Below are 26,385 nucleotides of genomic sequence, written 5' to 3'. Positions count from 1 at the left end.
TAATGATGGCATTGAAAGGAAGACACTATGATGTTTATCATCTCCTTGTATCTGAGGGCGCAGATCTGACCCTTACTGATGAAGACAACACTGACTGTCTGATGTTGGCATGTAAAGGAGGTAACATATCTATTGTGAAACACATCCTATCAATGAAAACATGTGACATCAACAGACGGAGAGGATACTCAAACCAAACACCAATAATGATGGCATTGGAAAGTGGACACTATGATGTTTATCATCTCCTTGTATCTGAGGGCGCAGATCTGACCCTTACTGATAGATTGAACACTGACTGTCGGACACCAGGAATGGGTCTGATGTTGGCATGTGAAGGAGGTCACATATCTGTTGTGAAAGACATCCTAAAGATAATTAATAATAATAATAATAATAATGTCCATTTATATGGCGCCAAACTCCACTGGGGCGTGCTCATAGCGCATACAAGAGTCAAGGAAAAGAACTAAAAACTAGTAGCAGTACAAGGTCACTTTAAAAGTACAAATGGAACAGATGAGTCTTTAGGAGACACTTAAATTGTTCCAACGACTGGGCGTCTTTGAGAAAATCTGGCAGTGAGTTCCATTTAGTGGCAGCTGCAACACTAAAGGACTTGTAACCAAAGGACATTTTCTTCCATGATGGCACTATGAGTCTCTGTTGATTCTCAGACCTGAGGGAACGTGGTGGAATGTACATACATACAATGTCACACAGGTATGATGGGGCTAGATTGTGAACGCACTGATATGCCAGGATGATGATTTTAAAGTCCACTCTCGCCGCTACTGGGAGCCAATGTAACGCCTTAAGCACTGGTGTTATGTGCATTCTTGAGGGAGATCTGGTGACTATCCTCGCCGCTTGATTTTGCACTTTTTGAAGCTTACTTAGGAGTGTTGCTGGTATGTTTGCGAGCAGACTGTTGCAGTAGTCTATGCGTGTCAGAATCAGGCAACGAGCGAGCTTTGCAGCTGAATCCTCAGTTATGAGATGACGGATTTTCCCCAAGTTTCTCAGTTGAAAGTAACAACATTTACATATGTTGTTCACTTGCTGTTCCATCGATAATCCAGCATCAATTAGGACGCCTAGATTCTTCACAACAGGGGACATATCGATGCTTGTCTGGTTAATGTGTAGTTTGTCCTGACACAACTTGGAAAGCTTGGTCTTAGGCCCCATAACAGCAGCTTCCATCTTCTCCTCATTTAGCTGAAGCATGTTCAGAGTCATCCATTCTTTGACATCAGAGATGGAATGTTCCATCTTTGCCCATGTCTTGTGCTGTTCCTCCTGCTCTATTTCAAACGAGTCATACATCTGGGTGTCGTCAGCATACAAGTGATTGTTCATTTTCTCTTCTACAAGGAGCTGACCCAACTGCTTCGTGTAGAGGGTAAACAAGATGGGCCCCAGGACAGACCCCTGGGGTACGCCACAGGATAGAGGAACTCTTTGTGAGTGGACGGTCTTCACAACAACTGACTGGCTCCTATCTGACAGATATGAGGCAAACCATGCCAGAGCTGTGTCATGCACTCCAAAATCAGTCCTTAGCCTGGATAACAACTTCAGATGGTCAATCGTGTCAAAGGCTGATGATAAATCCAGCAACACTGGGAGAGATACTTTTCCAGAATCCGCTGCCATGCACAGATCATTTACCACTCGGACAAGAGCAGTCTCGGTGCTATGCCTGTGTCTGTATGCTGATTGGAATTCATATAATAACTGTTCCTGTTCTAAATGCTCTAAAAGACGGATCTTCACCGCCTTCTCCAGAACCTTTGACAGAAATGGCAGATTGGAAACTGACCTGTAATGTCGCAAGGTGTTGGCGTCAAGAGACGGCTTCTTAAGAAGTTGTTTTATCACAGCAGTTTTGAACTGAGATGGAACAGTTCCTGTTTCGAGGCTAGAGTTGATAATCCGAGTGAATATTGGACAGAGTACATCCATGAACTCCAGAAGAAACTTTGTAGGAGCGGGATCTAACTCACATTCTGTTGGTTTACAGTCAAACACAAGTTTGAGAATCTCTTGCTCAGAGAAAGGTTTGAATGTTTGTAGCAAAAGATAATGGTTGATAAACTAACACAATTTGCGATGTCGTTACATTGGAAACACTGAAATGCTTGTGATCTTGTCTAAGGTGTGCAGATATGACCTTTACTGATGAACGCAACAGAAACTGTCTGCCATGCAAGAGAGGAAACATATCTGGAAGCTGAATATCTGTATATAACACTGTATCGTGGTGTACGTGACATTGTAGTATGCTATCGTGTTATACTATGGCATTGTTAAGCTGTGGTGCAAATGTCATATATATATAGTTGTGTATTGCTGCATGTACCAGCGTATAGGGTTGTAGAGGTGTATATAGCATGGTACTATTTTCAAGTATTGTAACCTTAGTGGATTCTGGTATGAATGTATGCATGACATATTGCATACACTGTATGACATATTGCATACACTGTATGACATGACGTTTTATACCGTGTACGCTACCCGACTGATGTAACCTGACACTGGATAAGTGGGAACCACAGCACTGTGTATACAGCATTGTACAGTGCTCTTTTTCCTGGTCTGTTTGATTGTTTTGATGCACCACAATACTGAAGGGTTATCTATTGTAGGCATTTTAAAGGAATGAATTCTTTAGCTTTATACATGATGCAGTGTGTTAGGTTTTGGCAAACATTGTCCTGGTCTTTGTTTTCTTGTTCAATTTGGTTTACCTAGTTACACAAATTTTCGAACCAGCGGGCTTTGTTTTAGAATTTTGGTTCTTGTGGATTATTCTGGTTTTCGTTATTTATATTGCCTACTGTTACAAGGACAGGAAAATGGTCGCTTCCCAACAGACTGAAATGCTTTTGAGACAGGGTACATTGAGCGAGCTCCGGGTGCAGATAATAAGATCGCTAGCAGACATAGTTCAGTGCTGACTGTCATACCTAGTTGATTCAATCTTAAAAAGATATGTCAGTCACAAAACTCACTTGAAAAGCATTTAATCTGTACTGCATGATATATACTTGCTAATAAATGACAGAAATTCCTAACAGACTTAATCTATTTTATTTGTTGGTTTATGATTATAAATCGTGTTGTGTTCACACTGCATTATGGGGTTACTGCTTACATATGCCGGATTTACACGAAGTAGGATTAAGTCATGCCACCCAACTAATACAAACATCTTGAGAATGTTGAGACTGTTGAAAGTCTTGAAAAGCGTTAAAAACGGATTAACCATACCCGTTCACTTTTGTAGTGGAACTAACTTTAAACAGCGGTTATTGGCGTGGAATTTTCTGTTGTAGAACCAGTATGTTCTCTCCTGGGATCGGCCCATACACACTATACTACTGCCACAAGCGGGCATCTGCCACAAGTGGGCCTCTGCTCCAGTAAATGTTGGTTACTACCACAGTTGGGTCTCTGGTAGAGAAGAATTGATGATTGGCGCAACAGAACATAAATAACTTGTTCCAGATTAGATTTTTAACGCCACCTTGAAGGCGTAGTGCGGTGTTAAACAACAAACAGTGAAGACTTATAGTGTAGCTTCATCAAATTAGAGCCTCACGACGACCGTATCTGAACCACTGGAAATTCTGACCTGCCCTTGAAAGTATGAAAGTATTCGACAATATGGACAGCCACATATATAGGTGTATATAATCTATATTCATAGGTCAATATGAGTGCATTGAAATTGAGTTTATTGGGTTTTATCACTTTCATCAGTTTTCCAGTTACTGCTGGAGAAAATTCTGCACCAACAGTTTACTTATGTGATTGCAGTAAAACGTGCGAGCCACGGCTGATCCTGGCGAGTTAAGGGAGATAATGTAGTTGCACATTGCACCCTATATTTACCCTAGTGCAAAACAGTCTACGACGGATAAGACAAGACCCAGATGACATACAAGAGTTACCCAATCGTCGTGTTTTGACATATTGGAGGCATTATTTGTTGAACGACTTGTTAATATCATCTAAACTCCCCCTTTAGCATTCCTTGAGTGTTATACATTGTCACGTTAACCTGTGGTTCCGGGTTCGAATCCCGGTTAACTCAGGCTATGTTTCTACTTGATATCTACTTGATTCACGTCCCGAGTGCTGAGATTGATGCTGACGATGTCAAGCAGTTATGTCGGACTCAGAATGGATCATGTACATTGCTACTACAACATATATACGACACAATATCCATTCAGTATTTGGTGTATTTTATTAAACAAGGATGACATAATATGTGCTGTCCATGACGTCAATAGCAAACTAACACATTGCGTTATTACTGTTGTTATTAGTATGGTAATCACGGGTTCCGCAGGAAATACACAGTTTTGTGGTTTTGATTGCCTCTACTTTGAGTAACAGATCCAACAATAAGTCAATTTCTCAGAAAAACAAGCATGGTGACATTGGATGATACAGGTTATCTCCCCTGGTGTAGTGACTCCGGGGCGAAGGGAGAAACTCAATTTGACGTCACAGCATCACGTCAACATATCTCGTAACAACATACTTCCCAGCAGCAGAAGAACAAGATACACGCTGCTTTGTCACGGGTCACACAGGATCTTCCTTACGTGTCTCACTGGCCTCGCCTGTAATTCAGTCTAGGTACAAAGTTCAAAGTACACAGTTCAAAGTCATGTTCGTGTAGCAGTTCTTTTGAACATCACGGCTCTACAACGTGGACATTCTCTTGTTTCAAACATTTATACGTGTGATTCCGGTTTTAATCCGCAGACCTTTCTCTGGGATATACACCGCTAGCTCTACATCGTCGTAGTGGAAGCACAACGCCTTCAAAGGTAATGTTCATCTGGGACAGGCAAACCCAGTGTCAGCATCGACCCACGAACTAGGAGTTTCCTTCACAACTGAGAACAGTAAAGAGCGATATACATATATACTTGGGAAACTTTCTACCCATGCCCCACGCATGAACTGATAATGAGAGGTGATACTGTATAAAGGGAGGTCAGTGAAGGATTGTCTGGTTGAAGTTCCCAGTGTACACTATCTTGAGCAACTCTCAACACAAACATAATATCAATGATATAACAGATACACGAATACAGTTCAACATTATAATATTACTGTCATCTATCTACATAAATAGTTATCTCCCCTTGCTGTAGGATTTCACGAAAGGATGTAACTTTGACGAGTAGTCACGTGATCAGTTGGAGTTTTCATATTTCAAGGACCAGCCCTGAATATCTATACGAGATAGCTGGAAATGCCCGCATGTGTTTCTGACGAACAAACAACAGTGTTTCAACGAGAGAATTTTTTCTTCAGTTTCAATATTTTCAAAGCCTCCTTGTAAGTTGGAGGTGGGGCTTCTTCCACAGAGGAAGCAGATGTGGACCTAACTAAAGAAAATACAGGCAAATGCATCCCCGGCATCCGTGATGACCGGCCATTATGTATCTCTACTTCCGGTTCATATGCGGGATTGTCATAAACACTGACTTCCGGTGCTTGTTTATGGCAAGGGCAGTCACACTGAGCAGGCTGGACTGTTTGAGAGGTGGGAGCCTCGGCGTCTGTGTTCGTTGTGGAGGCACTGCTTTCGGAAGAAAAGCTTTCACTGAGCGAGTTCGATCTCGAAGATGACGGAGACCCCGCGGATGAAGACGTGGTTCCTGATGTTATCATGACGTCCGGCTCATGTTCAGATGAAGTTGAAAGAGATTCGTTAGAGGTTTCAGAGTCAAGATTTGTCAAATGTCTGTCCCTAAAAATGCCACATTGGGAAGATTTGCACTTTCTGCACAAAGAATAATGTCGAGATAACAAGAAAGGCCCTCCATGCAAGCCAAATAGTTCCTGATAGCTCGGCGGAGGAAGAAACACTTCCGGGTGAACCGCCTCTTCGTCTTGAGCTGGACGTCGCGCACGCGTACAGCGTCTGTTCCGGCGACGTCGCTTCTCGAAGGTGAACGACCAGCAAATACGGAACAGGAAGATGACGACCGGAATAGCCGCGAGGACGATGTAAATGCGCATGTCAAATCGGGGGACACGTCTTGTACCATTCCCTTCCTCGTCCTCGTCTTGTGTCGTGTCTCCTTCCGTGTGGACCCTGTTTAGTGCTGAAAACACGGAGAGGAGATGAAGAGTTTGCACGAATTTATGCTACTGCTATGAGATATATTCCAAATATTTAACGTAAAAATCGAGAAAAGTATCATGTCAATATAGACATGTCAACAACCAAGTTCCCGAGCCAGACCCGCTGTTACCGTAGGTCGCCTCCTACAACCAGCTTATGTTGCTGGGGACAACGGAATTTATTATGAGGAGCTAGACTGACTTTTAGTCCCCAAAATAAAAATCTTATTTACCATAATGTAAAAATATCTCAAATGCCAATGGGGCCCAGGACAGTCTTTAGGCATCCAGACTTGAATTCACACAAAAATATCATAGAGAGAAACATAAGTATTCACGCAACATAAAGGCACGTACGCTGACAGAAGAATCTTATTCTGTAGTTATTGCATATTCTGGAAGTCTGGTCACTATTCCTGCAGGCTAGACCCGCAGTGGAGCAGGGCAATGCCAGACTGTCTTCCCTCACGATGTCGTCGACGTCACCGTTGTCGACATCGCAGTCAGCTCTGGTGATTCTGTGAGTTGATGGGCAGATATTCCGTCTCAGAGCCTGTAAATGGGGTAAAGTTATACTTCACATAGTTATAAAAGCTGAGCCCATAGACAAACACTCACGGATAACGCGTGGTCGTGCTATATCCGTGTTCGATTTTTAAAAATAATTCCGATATCAGCGAGCGTATAGTTGCCTGTGTCAGTCCCAGTCATATGTGGTTTATTGGCAGTGTGACTTAATGTAAACATGTTTGTGGGTGTGTCAGAGATCGGATATAACTTGTAGTCACTAGCAGCAGGAATGTAGGTGTCAGGGATCAGATATAGCTTGTAACCACTAGCTGCAGGTATGTAGGTGTGAGAGATCAGATATAGCTTGTAGTCACTAGCTGCAGTTATGTAGGTGTCGGGGATCAGATATAGCTTGTAGTCACTAGCTGCAGGTATGTAGGTGTTAGAGATCAGATATAGCTTGCAGTCACTAGCTGCAGGTATGTAGGTGTCAGGGATCAGATATAGCTTGTAGCCACTAACTGCAGGTATATGTAGGTGTCAGGGATCAGATATAGTTTGCAGTCATTAGCTGCAAGTATGTAGGTGTCAGAGATCAGATATAGCTTGCAGTCACTAGCTACAGGTATGTAGGTGTCAGGGATCAGATATAATTGGCAGTCACTAGCTACAGGTATGTAGGTGTCAGGGATCAGATATAGCTTGTAGTCACTAGCTGCAGGTATGTAAGTGTCAGGGATGGGTTATGGCTTGCAGTCACTAGCTGCAGGTATGTAGGTGTCAAGGATCACATATAGCCTGTCGTCACTAGCTGCAGGTATGTAGGTGTCAGGGATCAGATATAGCTTGTAGTCACTAGCTGCAGGTATGTAGTTGTCAGGGATCAGATATAGCGTGTAGTCAATAGCTGCAGGTATGTAGGTGACAGGGATCAGATATAGCGTGTAGTCACTAGCTGCAGGTATGTAGGTGTCGGGGATCAGATATAGCTTGTAGTCACTAGCTGCAGTTATGTAGGTGTATATGCACGCGATCAGAAATACACGACGGAGTATCATTGTAATTCTATATACACACGTGATCATCGCTAACTTGGATTTGAAAACTGATCCATTTTGAAAAATTCGAAACGGCTTATTTCATCCATTAGTTACAAGTATCACGCGTTTGACTAAAACTCCAAACTGTGGCTAGAGTGACTGGAAAGGGGCGGGGCTGTAAGACAATGGAGTACACAATGTCTTGTGACGACTCACCATATTAAGGCTATAGGGGTCCCCAAGGGAATAAATAGCTAATTATTTCTCAGGTAATAGGCAGCGCGACCAATTTAAGTGAGTGTGAAACTCTACAGGCGTTATATCAACCCTTAATACACACGGTCGGGGTACATGAGTGTGAAGCTCTACAGGCGTTATATCAAACCTTAATACACTGTCGGGGTACATGAGTGTGAAACTCTACCGTTATATCAACCCTTAATTCCCAGTCGGTGTACATGGATTACAACACCCTCAACACCCACCCTGGTGATGGACTGAACCGTTTCGTAGTCGCCGTCGCCGCTCACTGGGTCGTCCACGTCGTACCACTCAGTCCAGTACTCGCGGTCGCCCTGCCTTAGTCGGGAGGCTGCAACACACAATAATGATGATGGCGATTATAACAATAATAATGATGATGATTATAACAATGATAATGATGATGATTATAACAATGATAATGATGATGATTATAACAATGATAATGATGATGATTATAACAATGATAATGATGATGATTATAACAATGATAATGATGATGATTATAACAATGATAATGATGATGATTATAACAATGATAATGATGACGATTATAACAATGATAATGATGATGATTATAACAATGATAATGATGATGATTATAACAATAATAATGATGATGATTATAACAATGATAATGATGATGATTATAACAATGATAATGATGATGATTATAACAATGATAATGATGATGATTATAACAATGATAATGATGACGATTATAACAATGATAATGATGACGATTGTAACAATGATAATGATGATGATTATAACAATGATAATGATGATGATTATAACAATGATAATGATGACGATTGTAACAATGATAATGATGATGGTTATAACAATGATAATGATGATGATGATAACAATGATAATGATGATGATTATAACAATGATAATGATGATGATTATAACAATGATAATGATGGCGATTATAACAATGATAATGATGATGATTATAACAATGATAATGATGGCGATTATAACAATGATAATGATGATGATTATAACAATGATAATGATGGCGATTATAACAATGATAATGATGATGATTATAACAATGATAATGATGATGATTATAACAATGATAATGATGATGATTATAACAATGATAATGATGATGATTATAACAATAATAATGATAATGATTATAACAATGATAATGATGACGATTATAACAATAATAATGATGATGATTATAACAATGATAATGATGATGATTATAACAATGATAATGATGATGATTGTAAGAATAATAAGATTCCCCCTTAAATGACGTAGTGTACACACGATTTGTGATTCTCTGCCTGTGACATGTGGCATGTGACACGCTAAAATAGTCCCATTATCATCTCACCCACTGGGTACCCATTCCCTGCTGCATCAGCACAGGATTATTTCAAATACTCACTTGCCTAAGGAGACACCGACGTGCTACACGTGCGCCGGTGTGGGTCAAGTCCTCAAGAGTCAAGGGATCACCCATCGAGTACTTTTCGTGAACAGCGTTGTTTTACCGTGAGCTGGTCGTTGTAAGCAGGTCAACTTACCACTGATATATTTCAGTACCACAAAGTCAGCCAAAGGTGAACTCAGGAAATGATTAGATCTAAGTAGACAGCACCCACAGATGGAAATATAAGTAAAATAAGATGCAAATAATAAATCTACGGCGTGACGCGTGTATATGCGGCAGCCAAGACACGGCTCAGACAATATGCGATGAGTGAGTGAGGCAGTATTACCTCTTGCCCTGGTTGTATACGATGAGTGAGTGAGGCAGTCTTGCTTCACGCCCTGGCTGTATACGATGAGTGAGTGAGGCAGTATTACCTCATGCCCTGGCGGTATACGATGAGTGAGTGAGGCAATGTTATCTCTTGTCCTGATGGTATACAATGAGTGAGTGAGGTAGTATTACCTCATGCCCTGATGGTATAGGATGAGTGAGTGTGGCAGTCTTGCTTCGTGCCTGACGGTATACGATGAGTGAGTGAGGTAGTATTACCTTATGCCCTGATGGTATACGATGGGTGAGTGAGGCAGTCTTGCTTCGTGCCCTGATGGTATACGATGAGTGAGTGAGGTAGTATTACCTCATGCCCTGGCGGTATACGATGGGTGAGTGAGGCAGTATTACCTCATGCCCTGGCGGTATACGATGGGTGAGTGAGGCAGTCCTGCTTCGTGCCCTGATGGTATACGACAGACCAAGGTTGTAGAGTGTGTTTAAATACAACGTAACAGGACATGATAAATAAGATCAAGTGGGTCAAGTGGAGAGCATGGATACCAGCCAGCCAATACAGGTAGCTACATCAAGTCAGATGATCTCTTGTCGGGGACTACTCAGATACCAACGGAACTGTGCGTATCTTCACACATCCGTGTGGCAAGGCAGTGGCTGGTCAGGTGTCTGGTTAGGTGTCTGGTTAGGTGTCTGGTCAGGTGTCTGAAAGATGGTGTTTAAGGAGGCAGTGACACATCCTCGATTATCCGGTGCATTATTTCTCCATTCTACCTCACACGCTTGGTAACAGGGTACCACGGGGCGGTGGGGTAGCCTAGTGGTTAAAGCGTTCGCTCGTCACGCGAAGGTCCGGGTTCGGTTCCCCACATGGGTACAATGTGTGAAGCCCATTTCTGGTGTAATGCCCTCGTGATATAGCTGGAACATTGTTAAAAGCGGCTTAAAACCCAAATCACTCACTGAACGTTACACGCTGGGTAACCGAGGTCACAACTGGCCACAGAAAGGTCTTGGTGGTTGTACAAATTGGGTTGAAAAGAGCCGAATCACGAGGTACAAATCACATCAGTGAACGTTACACGCTGGGTAACCGAGGTCACAGATCACGAGGTACAAAAAGCATCTAAAACGTGTTACGAACAGAGGAAATATTTCAAGAGATTACGGGAAACAGGGGGGACAATACACCATACGTATACCTTCAAGTAGACATCAATACCACTTGAGACACAATGCATGCAACATAAAAAGAAATACAGAAATAGAGAAAAACTGTCTGCACTGTCTGTTGATGTATGATGCCTCTCCCATAAATTGTCCTTCTCAAAAAGTACGTAAGTTCAGTGATACCGCTCATGAATACAATATTTCATTGATACCGCTCATGAATACAATATTTCATTGATACCGCTCATGAATACAATAGTTCAGTGATACCGCTCATGAATACAATAGTTCAGTGAGCGTATAGTGCCGATTGACATATGACCATGTTTCGTCAAAACTTTGGGAAACCCTGAACTTTTAACAAACTGAAAGAACACAACTGGTGACTTAGCAACACGTACATGATGTTTGTACAATATATTTTTCATATTTACGTTGTGTTCTGGTAAAGTCATCCCAGTACACCAGGGCCCCGTTCCTCAAAGCGATCGTAGAGCTAAGATGATCGTAACTCCCATACTTTAACATAGACTTACAACTGTCGCAGCGCTACGATCGCTTTGAGGAACGGGGCTCAGGTGTACACTTTCTATTGTACGTCAGTATACATTTAGTCAACAGTTACTTGAGAACGTGGTTTCATCTATGCTCTTTAAAAAGGACAGGGGACACCCGGAAATAACCTTTTCAAAAATTGTAAGTAGGAGACATAAATAGTTGCTGTAATTTGATAATTAACAAATAGGGGCCACATTACAACAAGTAGTGACGTATGATTGGATCACGATTTGTCAACCATTCACAATTCAAAACCAACAAGGCAAACTGGTATCTGTCTCTCAGTGTCGATTTGAGGGAGTCTGTCCCAGTAGTGCGTAATACCTCCACGACATGCCAACCATTCATTTATGGCAACTGGTATCTGTCTCTTATGTCGATTTGAGGGAGTCGATCCCAGTAGTACGTAATACCGCCACGATATGCCAACCATTCATTCATGGCAACTGGTATCTGTCTCTATTGTTGATTTGAGGGAGTCTCTCCGACTCCTCTTGCAGCGCCTGGCCGAGTTCAACCATCTTGGTCGGCGGCCTGTGAAGTTGAGGCATTCGTTTCCCTGCCCGTGGGCAAACTGTAGCACAAATAGGGCTGCGCAACAAAGAGAAAATGACCAGTCTTTGCTCGCGTATAGAAAGCCTGGTCATTTTCTGTTTGCTGCGCAGCCCTATTTGCGCTACAATTTGCCTGTGCCTTGACATACATGTTGGTATTCTGTTTTGTACATTATCCGTTGACTGTAAACACATCGCCCCACACGCTTTCCAAACTGGTCAACAGAGGGTGTCAGTGTTTTGTACCTACACTGTCCACTGACCCTTCCTGGCACGATATGGAGGGGGGTTGGTGATGCCGCCCTATACCACGATACATTCTAATGACGCGCAGTCACGCAACGCATGTCGCCCCTACTTGGAACCGCCTCTATCCCCTGGAATAACATGCAACATGACTGATGGCGATTGTTGTCTTCTTCCGCTTCCGTCTGTGGGGATACAGGGTTGACATAGATGTGCGTCCTAGTGGATCAGGTTGTCGGCAAGATCACGGCGCATTTTGACCGCCATTATTCAAACTAACCACCCAAGGACAGTAGTATTGAATAAACCCTTTCTGGGTAACAACGTAAGTGCGACGTTTCGATACAGGCAACGGGACAAGACTCTGTATCGAAACGTCGCACTGACGAAAGTTTTTTCAATATTGTTCGTCCCGTGACTTCTATAATGTCAATCAAAGAAGTCATGGAAGGTAACTAGCGATACCTGCAATATCATCCTTTTGATTGGTTGATTGATTGTACTGTGACCCGTGATGCTTTCCGGCTGGGATCTGCCCCACCAAACTATGCTGTTAGTATGGGGCGACTTAATGGATCAGATGGTGAGTCTCGGTGGGTGGTTGATGGCGTGATGGATCCATCATGGTGTTGATCCCTTCATACAACACCACAGGGTTGTCTGGTCCAGGCATGATCCATATAGCATGGGTATTTTGAGTGCTTAGCTAAACAGCCTACAACCATCCTGTGTGACCCGGATGTGTGAGGACGCCGTTCACTGAGCGACGTCATTTTCATTGGCCACGATAAGCGATAGATGCTGGTTTACATGTCAAGCAACACCTGCCTAAACATATGTAATCTGTCTCAGGTTTGTTTCACATCGACGTCGCTGAACGCGACCACGCCTATCAAGAAGTGAAAACTGATTCGGGGTTCATATGAAACCCCAAGTTACACATTGGCGTCCGTTGGCAGTATGAAGAGTTGTTAGGGGCTCCCCAACACGAGGGCATGTAGACGATTTCTGAGCTCGAATTGGCACAACCTGATTTCGGACCATTCAATCATGTATTCAAACTGTGAAACATTAAATGTTTTGGCTATAGCACAATGACTTCTGTCAGCTTTCAGCATGTTGCTTACCGTAGATGTCCCGCGCTTTGAATCGCTAGTTCATACACAAACAATTAAGGAAATCTGGTAAACCACAATTTTATGATAAATAGAATCAATAAATGATTACTATCAGAGATAATCGAACTTCCTCATGAGAGGTGTCACAATTGGGAATGACGCCGCCCTGTGCACGCGAGTGACGCTGTTGTGCGTGTCTCTCTGTGTGTGTTACCTTATCCGTGAAGACTACACAAGGCTCTTGTTGAATCGCATTGTCTCTCATTTGACAAAAGTTTGTGCTGCCTTATCCGTGAAGACTACACAAGGCTCTTGTTGAATCGCATTGTCTCTCATTTGACAAAAGTTTGTGCTGCCTTATCCGTGAAGACTACACAAGGCTCTTGTTGAATCGCATTGTCTCTCATTTGACAAAAGTTTGTGCTGCCTTATCCGTGAAGACTACACAAGACTCTAATTGTTGAATCGCATTGTCTCTCATTTGACAAAAGTTTGTGCTGCCTTATCCGTGAAGACTACACAAGGCTCTTGTTGAATCGCATTGTCCCTCATTTGACAAAAGTTTGTGCTGCCTTATCCGTGAAGACTACACAAGGCTCTTGTTGAATCGCATTGTCTCTCATTTGACAAAAGTTTGTGCTGCCTTATCCGTGAAGACTACACAAGGCTCTTGTTGAATCGCATTGTCTCTCATTTGACAAAAGTTTGTGCTGCCTTATTCGTGTTGACTACACAAGGCTCTTGTTGAATCGTATGGTCTCTCATTTGACAAAAGTTTGTGCTGCCTTATTCGTGTTGACTATACAAGGCTCTTGTTGAATCGTATTGTCTCTCATTTGACAAGAGTTTCAACTCAGACTATTTCCCCTGGATACTGGGGTTGAGTATTAAATGAATTGTTTGTTCACAACTATGACCCGGTAGGTATAATGTGCTGCCATTGGTGATAAAACTGAAAGCTCTGTTTATAAACACCTAAACTTCAAAAATTCGTGTTATTAGCGAAAATGAATAGCTTTGTGGTGCTCATAAAACATGTTTGTTGACTATGAATTGGGAAAAACGATTGTTCTAAATATAATCACACACACACAATTTTCATTCCAACAAATAAAATAGAGTCTTCTTTTGTGTAGCACGTGAAACGTTAACCTTGAGTCTGTTGATCCGAATTTCAAGTCTTTGAATTCCATTGAACTCTTTATCCCTGATTACATACAAGAGCCACGGTATATCAACACAAATATATCAACCACTAAAGTCAGAGTAAAACCACTAGTTTTATATATATTTCAAATGAATATACATTTCCTGCAACAAATAGGTTAATGAGTGCCCTTATCTCACCTGCATGTTCCTGTAACCAGTGTTTGGCCAGCAGCCGCTGTGTCCTGAACAAGATGCTCCACTGAGACAGTTATCGCTCACTGGGCTTGAGACCGTCCCAACCAACATATGTCATAACTCGGTTATCGCATACGTCAGCCACATGACCAGAATACAGTTACTATACTCTATATACCGCTGAACGGGTTATATACCTTAAGTGAAGGAATACATATGAATAATTCGAAACATATTCTCATATTTCACTGAGAATAGGATGTTAGCACAAACAAATAATTCAGAACCAAAAGTATCAAATTTTCAAGTATATTTTTTTGCGTCTTAAAAGCAAACCTATCAAATTACTTCCTAACCAGCAAACACAAAGGCTAAACACAAAGAAGGGTACGCTTCCGCAACGCTAGCCATCTATTTATACATTGCCAATTACGACACCAGCGCACCTGCCCGTCGCTGTCTACTAATGTCCACAGCTGACCGCGGCATATAGAGTAATCATACACAGTAATCACACACCGACCAGTAATTATACACCGACAGATAACTGTCACAAAATATTTTCCTGTTTGAATGTAAGCAACAGACGTGCTCGCCTGCCGACGTCAGACACCGTATTACGATCACCATCACACAACATTAGCTGGTAATTGTCAGATTATGTAACATACAGTGTGGAGGGGCCAACCACTGTATCTCCCACCTGTCCACAACATAGTATTACATCCTCATTATCAGGACGGATTGTCAGAGGAACAGCTAACAGGGACCATATCAAACGTTCTAACCTTAAAATGAATATACCATTAATACCGAACTGGGTGCTTGGGTGAATGAGTTTTACAACTGTTTCACGGGGACTGTGAATTATTGCCAAATCAGTACACAGTGAGGCCCATTCGACAGAGAACACATTTTGACAACCCGACTCTCACTTAGGTCAGTTTTTAGGAAAAGCACGGTATATCGGACCAATTCAGCCCCGGTAACCCTTCTGGCGAGAACATCAGAAAAAATATGTAACTGACTTATTGGTTTATGACATTTTGTAATATATACGTTCAAAGATTACACGTGCTGGATTGCTGATTATGAACACGATATACCAAGACTTCAGCTTCTACATTTATTGAAGCGCCATTTCGATTTGATGTCAGCACCATTTTCAAGCAAATATGGTTCATATATAACACCTTTCTCAAGCATTAATGTCCCATACGGCTGAAGGGAGGTGGTGACATCCACACCGATACCACGCTACACTAACGAGAACCTGCAGCCCAGGCATACCCTGTTCATGACTTCACGAATTAGAGTTACCTCCCGTGGCTGGTTTTATGATATTGCAGACAACCTGTCTATATCGACCTGGATCCCCCCAGACGGAAGCGGAAGTAGACAACATACGTCATCAGTACCAAACATGTTATGCCGGGGATTCTGGGATGGAGGCGGTTGCAAGTTTCACATGCATGTCGTAAGGGCTTATACGTTGCGTGGTTGCGCGTCATCAGATACCGATGTTCATGCTTTCAGTCACAGGCTTGGCAAGTCCAAACTCGATGATCAACTGAGAGCTGGAAAGATGCGGACTGTGGCGTTAAACAGCATTAACGTCTCCCATCACCACGATTTGAACATCAAATTGTGCTGGGAAAAGCGTAATACAAATTGGCTATTACTATCATTATCAAACACCATCAAATACTGTATGATTTCCGCGACGCGAAGCCAGTTTCTAATGCTACAGGTCTGAGTTCCGTCATTGTATTGTGTAACTGAGTTTTGAGATGGTCCCCGGCAGGTGAGCTGACCACCTGTGAGTGCTGACGAGGATGTGATGGAGTTGTGTAACACGTCAGTGGTCATCTCAACATGAAGTCGATGACTTGACACTTCCAGTGTAAAAGTAATTCTGATGCAAGGCCACATAACGGTCACATGTGTCCTTCCTCCTGTACAGGCTTCGTGATGACATAGCTGTATCTGTGCACTCTTCAAATTAATCAACATCTTCATCATTGGGGGTCGAACACGTGCACGGTTACACGTTCTCAATTCCTCGGGTAATGAGTGTCTTGTTGTATTATGTACTGTTCATTTTTACCCGTTTAGTTTCAATGGTCATTTATAAACTTTCAGGAAAAAAGGGGGGATGCGCACCCCTGCATACACCCCTCAAACATCAGAAGTGCATATACGTAATATTTTTTATTCGCGTAACGCACACTGACCCTTAAAAGTGTGAACATGTATTGTCATATTATGTTACGTAATGAATAGATGTAACCATTGTACGTCGGTTTACCCATTTACAGATCAAAACGACCGCCGATATCAGAACTGGAGCTGACAAGGCCTGCACTTGGGATTCGAACCCACGATACCAGGGTTCTGACACGTCTAAAGGAAGGCATCTTTGGAGCGAACTGTAACCTGGGTCTCTTATTTGAAGAGACACAAACAAATCCATGAGGACAAACACCGGTTGTGGATATCTCCTGATCCGTGGCCTGGTGATCACTGGCGCTTATCACCGAATGCATGGCTGTACGTTCATATTACAGCTACCTGTATGGTGAATACAATCACGGTTTAAACATCCACTAAAAAAAAACCAATTACTTAAGCACAAACAACACCCGATCTGCGCTTCTGAAATGGAATCACTCAATTACGTCATGACTTACGTACGCGCATTCCTGTGATTAAAATTTGAAAGGATTTATTTAACCTAAGTTGGCAGTAGTCAAGATTTGACTAGATTGAACCCGAGTTAAACAAAAGAAAAGATTCGCAGAGCACCCGAAATACAACGAAGTAACCCCCGATAAAATACCGGCCACCAGGTGAAGGAACGACACAACAACCACGTGCTACGGCCACAACGAAAGGTTTACACGTGTTTCAGGGCTTTACAAGACTGTCCCTGTACCTATTCTATTTAATGCATTTAAAACAAGAAAGTTCAAAATAACACTTAGAACATCAAACAGATCCATATTCATCATCACAGTTGCATTCCTGGTCCTAACGTACATCAACTAATAATCTAATATAATGATATTATCTAATGTTATATCTTCCTGACGTATATCAACTAATAATCTAATATAATGATATTATCTAATGTTATATCTTCCTGACGTATATCAACTAATAATCTAATATAATGATATTATCTAATGTTATATCTTCCTGACGTATATCAACTAATAATCTAATATAATGATATTATCTAATGTTATATCTTCCTGACGTATATCAACTAATAATCTAATATAATGATATTATCTAATGTTATATCTTCCTGACGTATATCAACTAATAATCTAATATAATGATATTATCTAATGTTATATCTTCCTAACGTATATCAACTAATAATCTAATATAATGATATTATCTAATGTTATATCTTCCTGACGTATATCAACTAATAATCTAATATAATGATGTTATCTAATGTTATATCTTCTGACGTATATCAACTAATAATCTAATATAATGATATTATCTAATGTTATATCTTCCTGACGTATATCAACTAATAATCTAATATAATGATATTATCTAATGTTATATCTTCCTAACGTATATCAACTAATAATCTAATATAATGATGTTATCTAATGTTATATCTTCCTGACGTATATCAACTAATAATCTAATATAATGATATTATCTAATGTTATATCTTCCTGACGTATATCAACTAATAATCTACTATAATGATGTTATCTAATGTTATATCTTCCTAACGTATATCAACTAATAATCTAACATAATGATATTATCTAATGTTATATCTTCCTGACGTATATCAACTAATAATCTAATATAATGATATTATCTAATGTTATATCTTCCTGACGTATATCAACTAATAATCTAAGATAATGATATTATCTAATGTTATATCTTCCTAACGTATATCAACTAATAATCTAATATAATGATGTTATCTAATGTTATATCTTCCTGACGTATATAAACTAATAATCTAATATAATGATATTATCTAATGTTATATCTTCCTGACGTATATCAACTAGTAATCTAATATAATGATATTATCTAATGTTATATCTTCCTGACGTATATCAACTAATAATCTAATATAATGATGTTATCTAATGTTATATCTTCCTGACGTATATCAACTAATAATCTAATATAATGATGTTATCTAATGTTATATCTTCCTGACGTATATCAACTAATAATCTAATATAATGATATTATCTAATGTTATATCTTCCTGACGTATATCAACTAATAATCTAATATAATGATATTATCTAATGTTATATCTTCCTGACGTATATCAACTAATAATCTAATATAATGATATTATCTAATGTTATATCTTCCTGACGTATATCAACTAATAATCTAATATAATGATATTATCTAATGTTATATCTTCCCTGACGTATATCAACTAATAATCTAAGATAATGATATTATCTAATGTTATATCTTCCTAACGTATAATCTAATAATCTAATGATAATGATGTTATCTAATGTTACATCTTCCTGACGTATATCAACTAATAATCTAATATAATGATATTATCTAATGTTATATCTTCCTGACGTATATCAACTAATAATCTAATATAATGATGTTATCTAATGTTATATCTTCCTGACGTATATCAACTAATAATCTAATATAATGATATTATCTAATGTTATATCTTCCTGACGTATATCAACTAATAATCTAAGATAATGATATTATCTAATGTTATATCTTCCTGACGTATATCAACTAATAATCTAACATAATGATATTATCTAATGTTATATCTTCCTGACGTATATCAACTAATAATCTAATATAATGATATTATCTAATGTTAAATCTTCCTGACGTATATCAACTAATAATCTAAGATAATGATATTATCTAATGTTATATCTTCCTAACGTATATCAACTAATAATCTAATATAATGAAGTTATCTAATGTTATATCTTCCTGACGTATATCAACTAATAATCTAATATAATGATATTATCTAATGTTATATCTTCCTGACGTATATCAACTAATAATCTAATATAATGATATTATCTAATGTTATATCTTCCTGACGTATATCAACTAATAATCTAATATAATGATGTTATCTAATGTTATATCTTCCTGACGTATATCAACTAATAATCTAATATAATGATATTATCTAATGTTATATCTTCCTGACGTATATCAACTAATAATCTAAGATAATGATATTATCTAATGTTATATCTTCCTAACGTATATCAACTAATAATCTAATATAATGATATTATCTAATGTTATATCTTCCTGACGTATATCAACTAATAATCTAATATAATGATATTATCTAATGTTATATCTTCCTGACGTATATCAACTAATAATCTAAGATAATGATATTATCTAATGTTATATCTTCCTAACGTATATCAACTAATAATCTAATATAATGATGTTATCTAATGTTATATCTTCCTGACGTATATCAACTAATAATCTAATATAATGATATTATCTAATGTTATATCTTCCTGACGTATATCAACTAATAATCTAAGATAATGATATTATCTAATGTTATATCTTCCTAACGTATATCAACTAATAATCTAATATAATGATATTATCTAATGTTATATCTTCCTGACGTATATCAACTAATAATCTAATATAATGATATTATCTAATGTTATATCTTCCTGACGTATATCAACTAATAATCTAAGATAATGATATTATCTAATGTTATATCTTCCTAACGTATATCAACTAATAATCTAATATAATGATGTTATCTAATGTTATATCTTCCTGACGTATATCAACTAATAATCTAATATAATGATATTATCTAATGTTATATCTTCCTGACGTATATCAACTAGTAATCTAATATAATGATGTTATCTAATGTTATATCTTCCTGACGTATATCAACTAATAATCTAATATAATGATGTTATCTAATGTTATATCTTCCTGACGTATATCAACTAATAATCTAATATAATGATGTTATCTAATGTTATATCTTCCTGACGTATATCAACTAATAATCTAATATAATGATATTATCTAATGTTATATCTTCCTGACGTATATCAACTAATAATCTAATATAATGATATTATCTAATGTTATATCTTCCTGACGTATATCAACTAATAATCTAATATAATGATATTATCTAATGTTATATCTTCCTGACGTATATCAACTAATAATCTAATATAATGATATTATCTAATGTTATATCTTCCTGACGTATATCAACTAATAATCTAATATAATGATATTATCTAATGTTATATCTTCCTGACGTATATCAACTAATAATCTAATATAATGATGTTATCTAATGTTATATCTTCCTGACGTATATCAACTAATAATCTAATATAATGATGTTATCTAATGTTATATCTTCCTGACGTATATCAACTAATAATCTAATATAATGATATTATCTAATGTTATATCTTCCTGACGTATATCAAATACAAACTGTCAATACTACGCTGTTGATGTTTCAGAGATATGCTAATATTTGTGAATTCTTTGTTAACGAAACAAATATAGATCGAGAGTTTTCCAGATCGATACCTGTTTTTATGGACCCGATATATTTCATTGTGTGTGAGTTAATATACAATGTTGACAAATATATATATTTGGATAGAATAGTGGATAAAGTGTCGGATCGTCCAGGCAAAAGTTCGGATTCGAACTCCACAGGGTTTACGTTCGTAGAGCCCATTCCCTGTGTCCCATCGCGAAATATTGCTACAACCCAACAAGCCCAACTCCCAAAACATCTGAACGTTACATAACTGTTGTTACAGGATCAAGGCCGCCGAATCAGTAAACACCTCCGTCGCGGCCTTCAAACTCATATCTGGGTTACCTAGTCTGCGTTAGTCGCAGGTCACAAAAACAATATATTTACGCCGATAGCATTCCATTTCTCAGTAGTGAAATCAAGAGCAGATAAAAAATGACATGACGCTGCTGACTGTCTGTCACCATACCTTGGAGGCCGTGGTCATTGTGACCACACCCAGCCTACCTGTCCCAGACTCCATTAATTAGAGGTTGCCGTTATACAGCTGAACTGTTGCTGACTCAGCAAAACACAATCATTCCACTAGGCTACATTACACCACAGAGTACTGCTTGCTGCTTATTGAGCGTGTTTTCGTTTCATCCTACCTGGTACCCATATACTGCTGTTTTAAGCTTTATTACTGGAATTACCCTAATAAAATCCTTTACGAGGCAATTAAGTCCTTCTTGACAATACGGAAATTCTGCGTTTCCATGACATATAAAATCTAAAATAGTTTTGAAAATATACAATGCCTTCAGTTGGAGATAACATGCGATATATCTGACAACCCGAGTGAGTGAGTGATTAGACCCAATAGATGCTCATGTGAGTAATCTATCAGTATCAGTATGTGAGGACCAAGATGACTAACGGGACGAGCCTATTGACAGGACTGCACCCTGTTGACAATGTGTCAAAAACACTTCATACACAGTCAGTTGTTTACAAAGAACAGTGCTACTTGACACAGCCTACTTAACCCCACCTCTGACGCTGCCTGCCGCTGCATACATGATCACAAAACACCCCTACCTGTTGATTACAGGTAAACAGCTGAAACGTATACACTACTTCTCAAGAAAACATCTTTCAACAAAACATTCTCCTATACTCCAACTCAGACACGGGAATTGTGGTTCCGCTCTGCTAGACTGGCTATAGCCCTGTAATGGGTATACATGTACTTCAATAAGGGGCCGTTCTGAGTCCCCCGCTATGTAGCAGGGCCTCCTGTCAAGACAGCTGGAATTTATAACACAGCCATGTGGTGTATCACGACATTATTTACCAAGGGCTAAATCTTTATATACAATGAGAAAGGACAAACGTTACATAGATCTTTGCTTTACTGAAATCCTCTATTTCAATCCGTTCTACGCGCAACAGGAAAAACTGGCCCCAGAAACAACCGGGAAGTGTATCTACTTTATGTGGAGATACGGCAGTTTATGCTAACCTTTATTTTTTGTTTCTTTGGCTTCTGCAAAACAGTCGTTACTTTAAGTAGGGCGGTAAGATATGGACAAAATAATTTCAGATACATCATCTATTTTTAAAAATTCATACATATACATTTAGCCAATCATGAAAGAGGGACATAGTTTCTTATTTTCCAGTTTCGTGTTTGTTTGCGTGCCACTCGTCTCCTTAGTCACTTAGAGGTCATGGCAAGGTCACAGTAATGTGAGGTATTCTGACTATACGCATGACTTACTTTACCTACCTACCACAACTTTGTTCTCTGTTCTCAGCAACTAGAATACACTGGTAAGCGGGTACGTCCGGCAAGGTAGGCCGGGTACCTCTATTGGGGTATTTTAAATATGGACACCATTCATTTCGGAATGAAACAAAATTGTAGCATTGTTTATATGCAAATATTAAACGTGTTTCATTTTATCAAAATATCATTTTTTCAAACATTTCCCTAAAACTAATGACTTAAAAAATACAAATAAGAAACAGATCTGGAATACGAAGAGGAGATCGGTACAGAAATAGTTAAAAATATTAGAGTGACATGAAATACGGACGGGGTGGATGGGATGTGTTGTACATACAAGTGTTGTACATACAAGTGTTGTACATACAAGTGTTGTACATAAAAGTGTTGTACATACAAGTGTTGTACATACAAGTGTTGTACATACGAGTGTTGTACATTCAAGTGTTGTACATACAAGTGTTGTACATACAAGTGTTGTACATTCAAGTGTTGTACATACAAGTGTTGTACATACAAGTGTTGTACATACAAGTGTTGTACATTCAAGTGTTGTACATACAAGTGTTGTACATACAAGTGTTGTACATTCAAGTGTTGTACATACAAGTGTTGTACATACAAGTGTTGTACATACAAGTGTTGTACATACAAGTGTTGTACATACAAGTGTTGTACATACAAGTGTTGTACATTCAAGTGTTGTACATACAAGTGTTGTACATACAAGTGTTGTACATACAAGTGTTGTACATACAAGTGTTGTACATACAAGTGTTGTACATACAAGTGTTGTACATTCAAGTGTTGTACATACAAGTGTTGTACATACAAGTGTTGTACATTCAAGTGTTGTACATACAAGTGTTGTACATACAAGTGTTGTACATACAAGTGTTGTACATTCAAGTGTTGTACATACAAGTGTTGTACATACAAGTGTTGTAAACATCCTTCGGTACATGCTACGGGGATACTGCCACATGTCCCGAGAATTACAGTTACCTAAAGCATGTTCTACCAATTAATGTTTGCAACAACGATCATCAGGGAAATCTCACTAACATAAATGTATATATATTCATTCGAACCCGATGTAGTTCCAAATCGACAGAGATTACCTATGATTGTTTAGTTGAAAATAACAATTTGGGGGAATTTCAGTACCTGCAATCAAGGATAAATTATAGGTGCTTGGAAAATTAAGTAACATATTTGGCATATATACGGTATGCAAATACTAAACAGTTCACAAATCTGGAACTTGGTTTGTCCAGTTGGTGCCATCTTCAGAATTATGACGAAAATACCAATGCAAAAATATCTGAGACTATCACCTGAAACATGCTGTTTGTGATAACAATAACCTGGGTGTCTAGGTATTCTCATTCCGTTTGACATTGCATGGTATTCAGTGTTCGAATCTTAACTTGATGCTTCATTTCACAGTGACCTGACGTCCGATTTTAAACCCTGGACAGCGTGTGTGAGTGATTGTCCCGCTATGTTTCCCTGTGCAGTCTTACCCAGGCAAGCGTAATAGTTACGTAAACAATCTTCGTAAATCCAGACATTTTTGTCACACAGTACTCTTAGATTCTGATAGTCTGACAATAACGGGTACCCATTGACAACAAGATCACTGGAAATACTCACATGTTGAGCTGTCTGCCGCGTCTGTGGTGTTCACCGACTCTGTGTAAACACAAGCGAACAACAGCGAACTCGAGATGATGATCACAGAAATTTTCGCCATTGTTCTTGGCACCTCTGCTCGTCTGCGTTTTACCCTCTTCAAAATGATCTTCACTTCTGGTCAATAAATGAATCTTCTGGAAAGTTGTTTCTTAAATCTGTTGACGATGAAGTGCTTCGTTGTAGTCTACCAGCAGTCGTCTTTTAAAGTCAGATCTTGCTTAAACAGGCTCGGAATCAAACACCAAGTTATCAAAAATTCAATAAGAATTCACCACAGCAAATTTTTCTTTCAAGAAAAATCCTTATCATTCAGCATAGGCCAGAAACTGTTGATAGCAGTTGTCACTCGATCGTCAGGCTCCCTCGGAATGCTTGCGTTGTCGTCTGTCCGTGTCTATAAATACCAACAACTAGGCCAGATCTACCCGAGTCGTCATTGGCTCTGACAAAACATGCGTGACGGAATTCAGGTAAACTTTGACCGTGTGCACTCACGCTAACACAGACTTGTTTCAAAACAATACCTGACATGTTCAGTATAAAGTATAAGCAAATGTGTCACGTGACTCGGCAGGGGTCCCCAGTGGCACTGTGCCAGCGCTCCGGGCCTGTGGTTGTTCAACTTCCCCAGCGGTGGGAAAAGTTTGTTGTCATAGATGTGTTGAAAACCGCAATGAACTAAAAAAATGTGCATTTGAATGATCTCCGTGCTTGACGTGAAACATACTACCTTGGCGTTGTTAGAAAGTGACACAGCACATTTGCCATTGTTGAATGAAATGAGTGAGTGAGTGAATTGGGTTCAACGCCTCTTCCACCAGTCGAGCAGTTAGATCAGGGAGTGTCAGCTTGGTGAGGGAACAACGTTAGAAGTGATGCCGGTCTCTGATGCTAACTTTGGTGGCTGATCAACCTCCATAGTTTACCACTTTGGTGAAACCAACGCAACTTGTATGGTGCTGAGAAAGTTCAGAAACACGAAACAGGGCCGTAGGTAGCCCTAGAAATCTGTTTACAGATTATTTTTTGTACATCAAAGTATTGATATAACACTCTTTTCAGTGTCATATACCCTCTCCGCAGCCCTGAATCCACACCTCAATTAATGACGCAAAGATCTGATAGATGATCGGTACCAGAATGATACACCTAATTACATATGATTACACCAACCATTAATAAATAAACTGAGGAATCCATGGCAGTGACATAGGCTATCCGGAACCCTATAAACTGAAGGCATATTGTGCAATACCCAATGATAATTAACGAACAAAGGACGTAATTAGAACAAGGGTTGCCTTCAATCCACATGACTCCAAAATATTGAACAAACCTGAAGATATCATGTATATGGTGTAAATTACACGTGCAGTTTCTGGACGGTCAACTGAATTTAATAGTACAACTATTGTATATCAATACTTAAACTGAACAAAACAGTTGGTTTGCATATATACAAATATGTCTAAAAATATTTATAAAGTTTAGTACAGAACATTATGTACAGATGCAACAATATTGAACAAAAAATAATATTTGAAAACCATGAAAAGAATTGGTCAAACGCAGCAGGTAAAAATGATATTTTATACAAAATTGGAGATTACAGAAATGGAGTCGTTT

At 39.0% G+C, this 26,385-nt stretch overlaps 2 protein-coding genes across 2 annotated transcripts in view; one reads left to right on the top strand and one right to left on the bottom strand.

Moving 5' to 3' along the window:
- LOC124276596 overlaps positions 1–26,385 on the top strand; it is a 210,787-nt gene that overhangs the window by 26,898 nt on the left and 157,504 nt on the right. The gene's annotated exons all lie outside the window — the stretch shown is intronic.
- LOC124276623 (mucin-5AC-like) lies at positions 4,243–25,134 on the bottom strand. Its single transcript, XM_046712279.1, has 4 exons — positions 24,718–25,134; positions 8,198–8,304; positions 6,520–6,715; positions 4,243–6,143 (listed from the first exon to the last, which is right to left on the bottom strand). Exons 1-4 carry the CDS (start codon positions 24,815–24,817, stop codon positions 5,323–5,325), a joined length of 1,224 nt encoding a protein of 407 aa, XP_046568235.1. The 5' UTR covers positions 24,818–25,134; the 3' UTR covers positions 4,243–5,322.

The sequence above is a fragment of the Haliotis rubra genome, unplaced genomic scaffold (assembly GCF_003918875.1).
Source record: "Haliotis rubra isolate DU_JTF1 unplaced genomic scaffold, ASM391887v1 Scf1052, whole genome shotgun sequence".
NCBI lineage: Eukaryota > Metazoa > Mollusca > Gastropoda > Lepetellida > Haliotidae > Haliotis > Haliotis rubra.
Note: the sequence above shows the minus strand (reverse complement) of the source record. Positions and strands in the feature narration are given on the sequence as shown.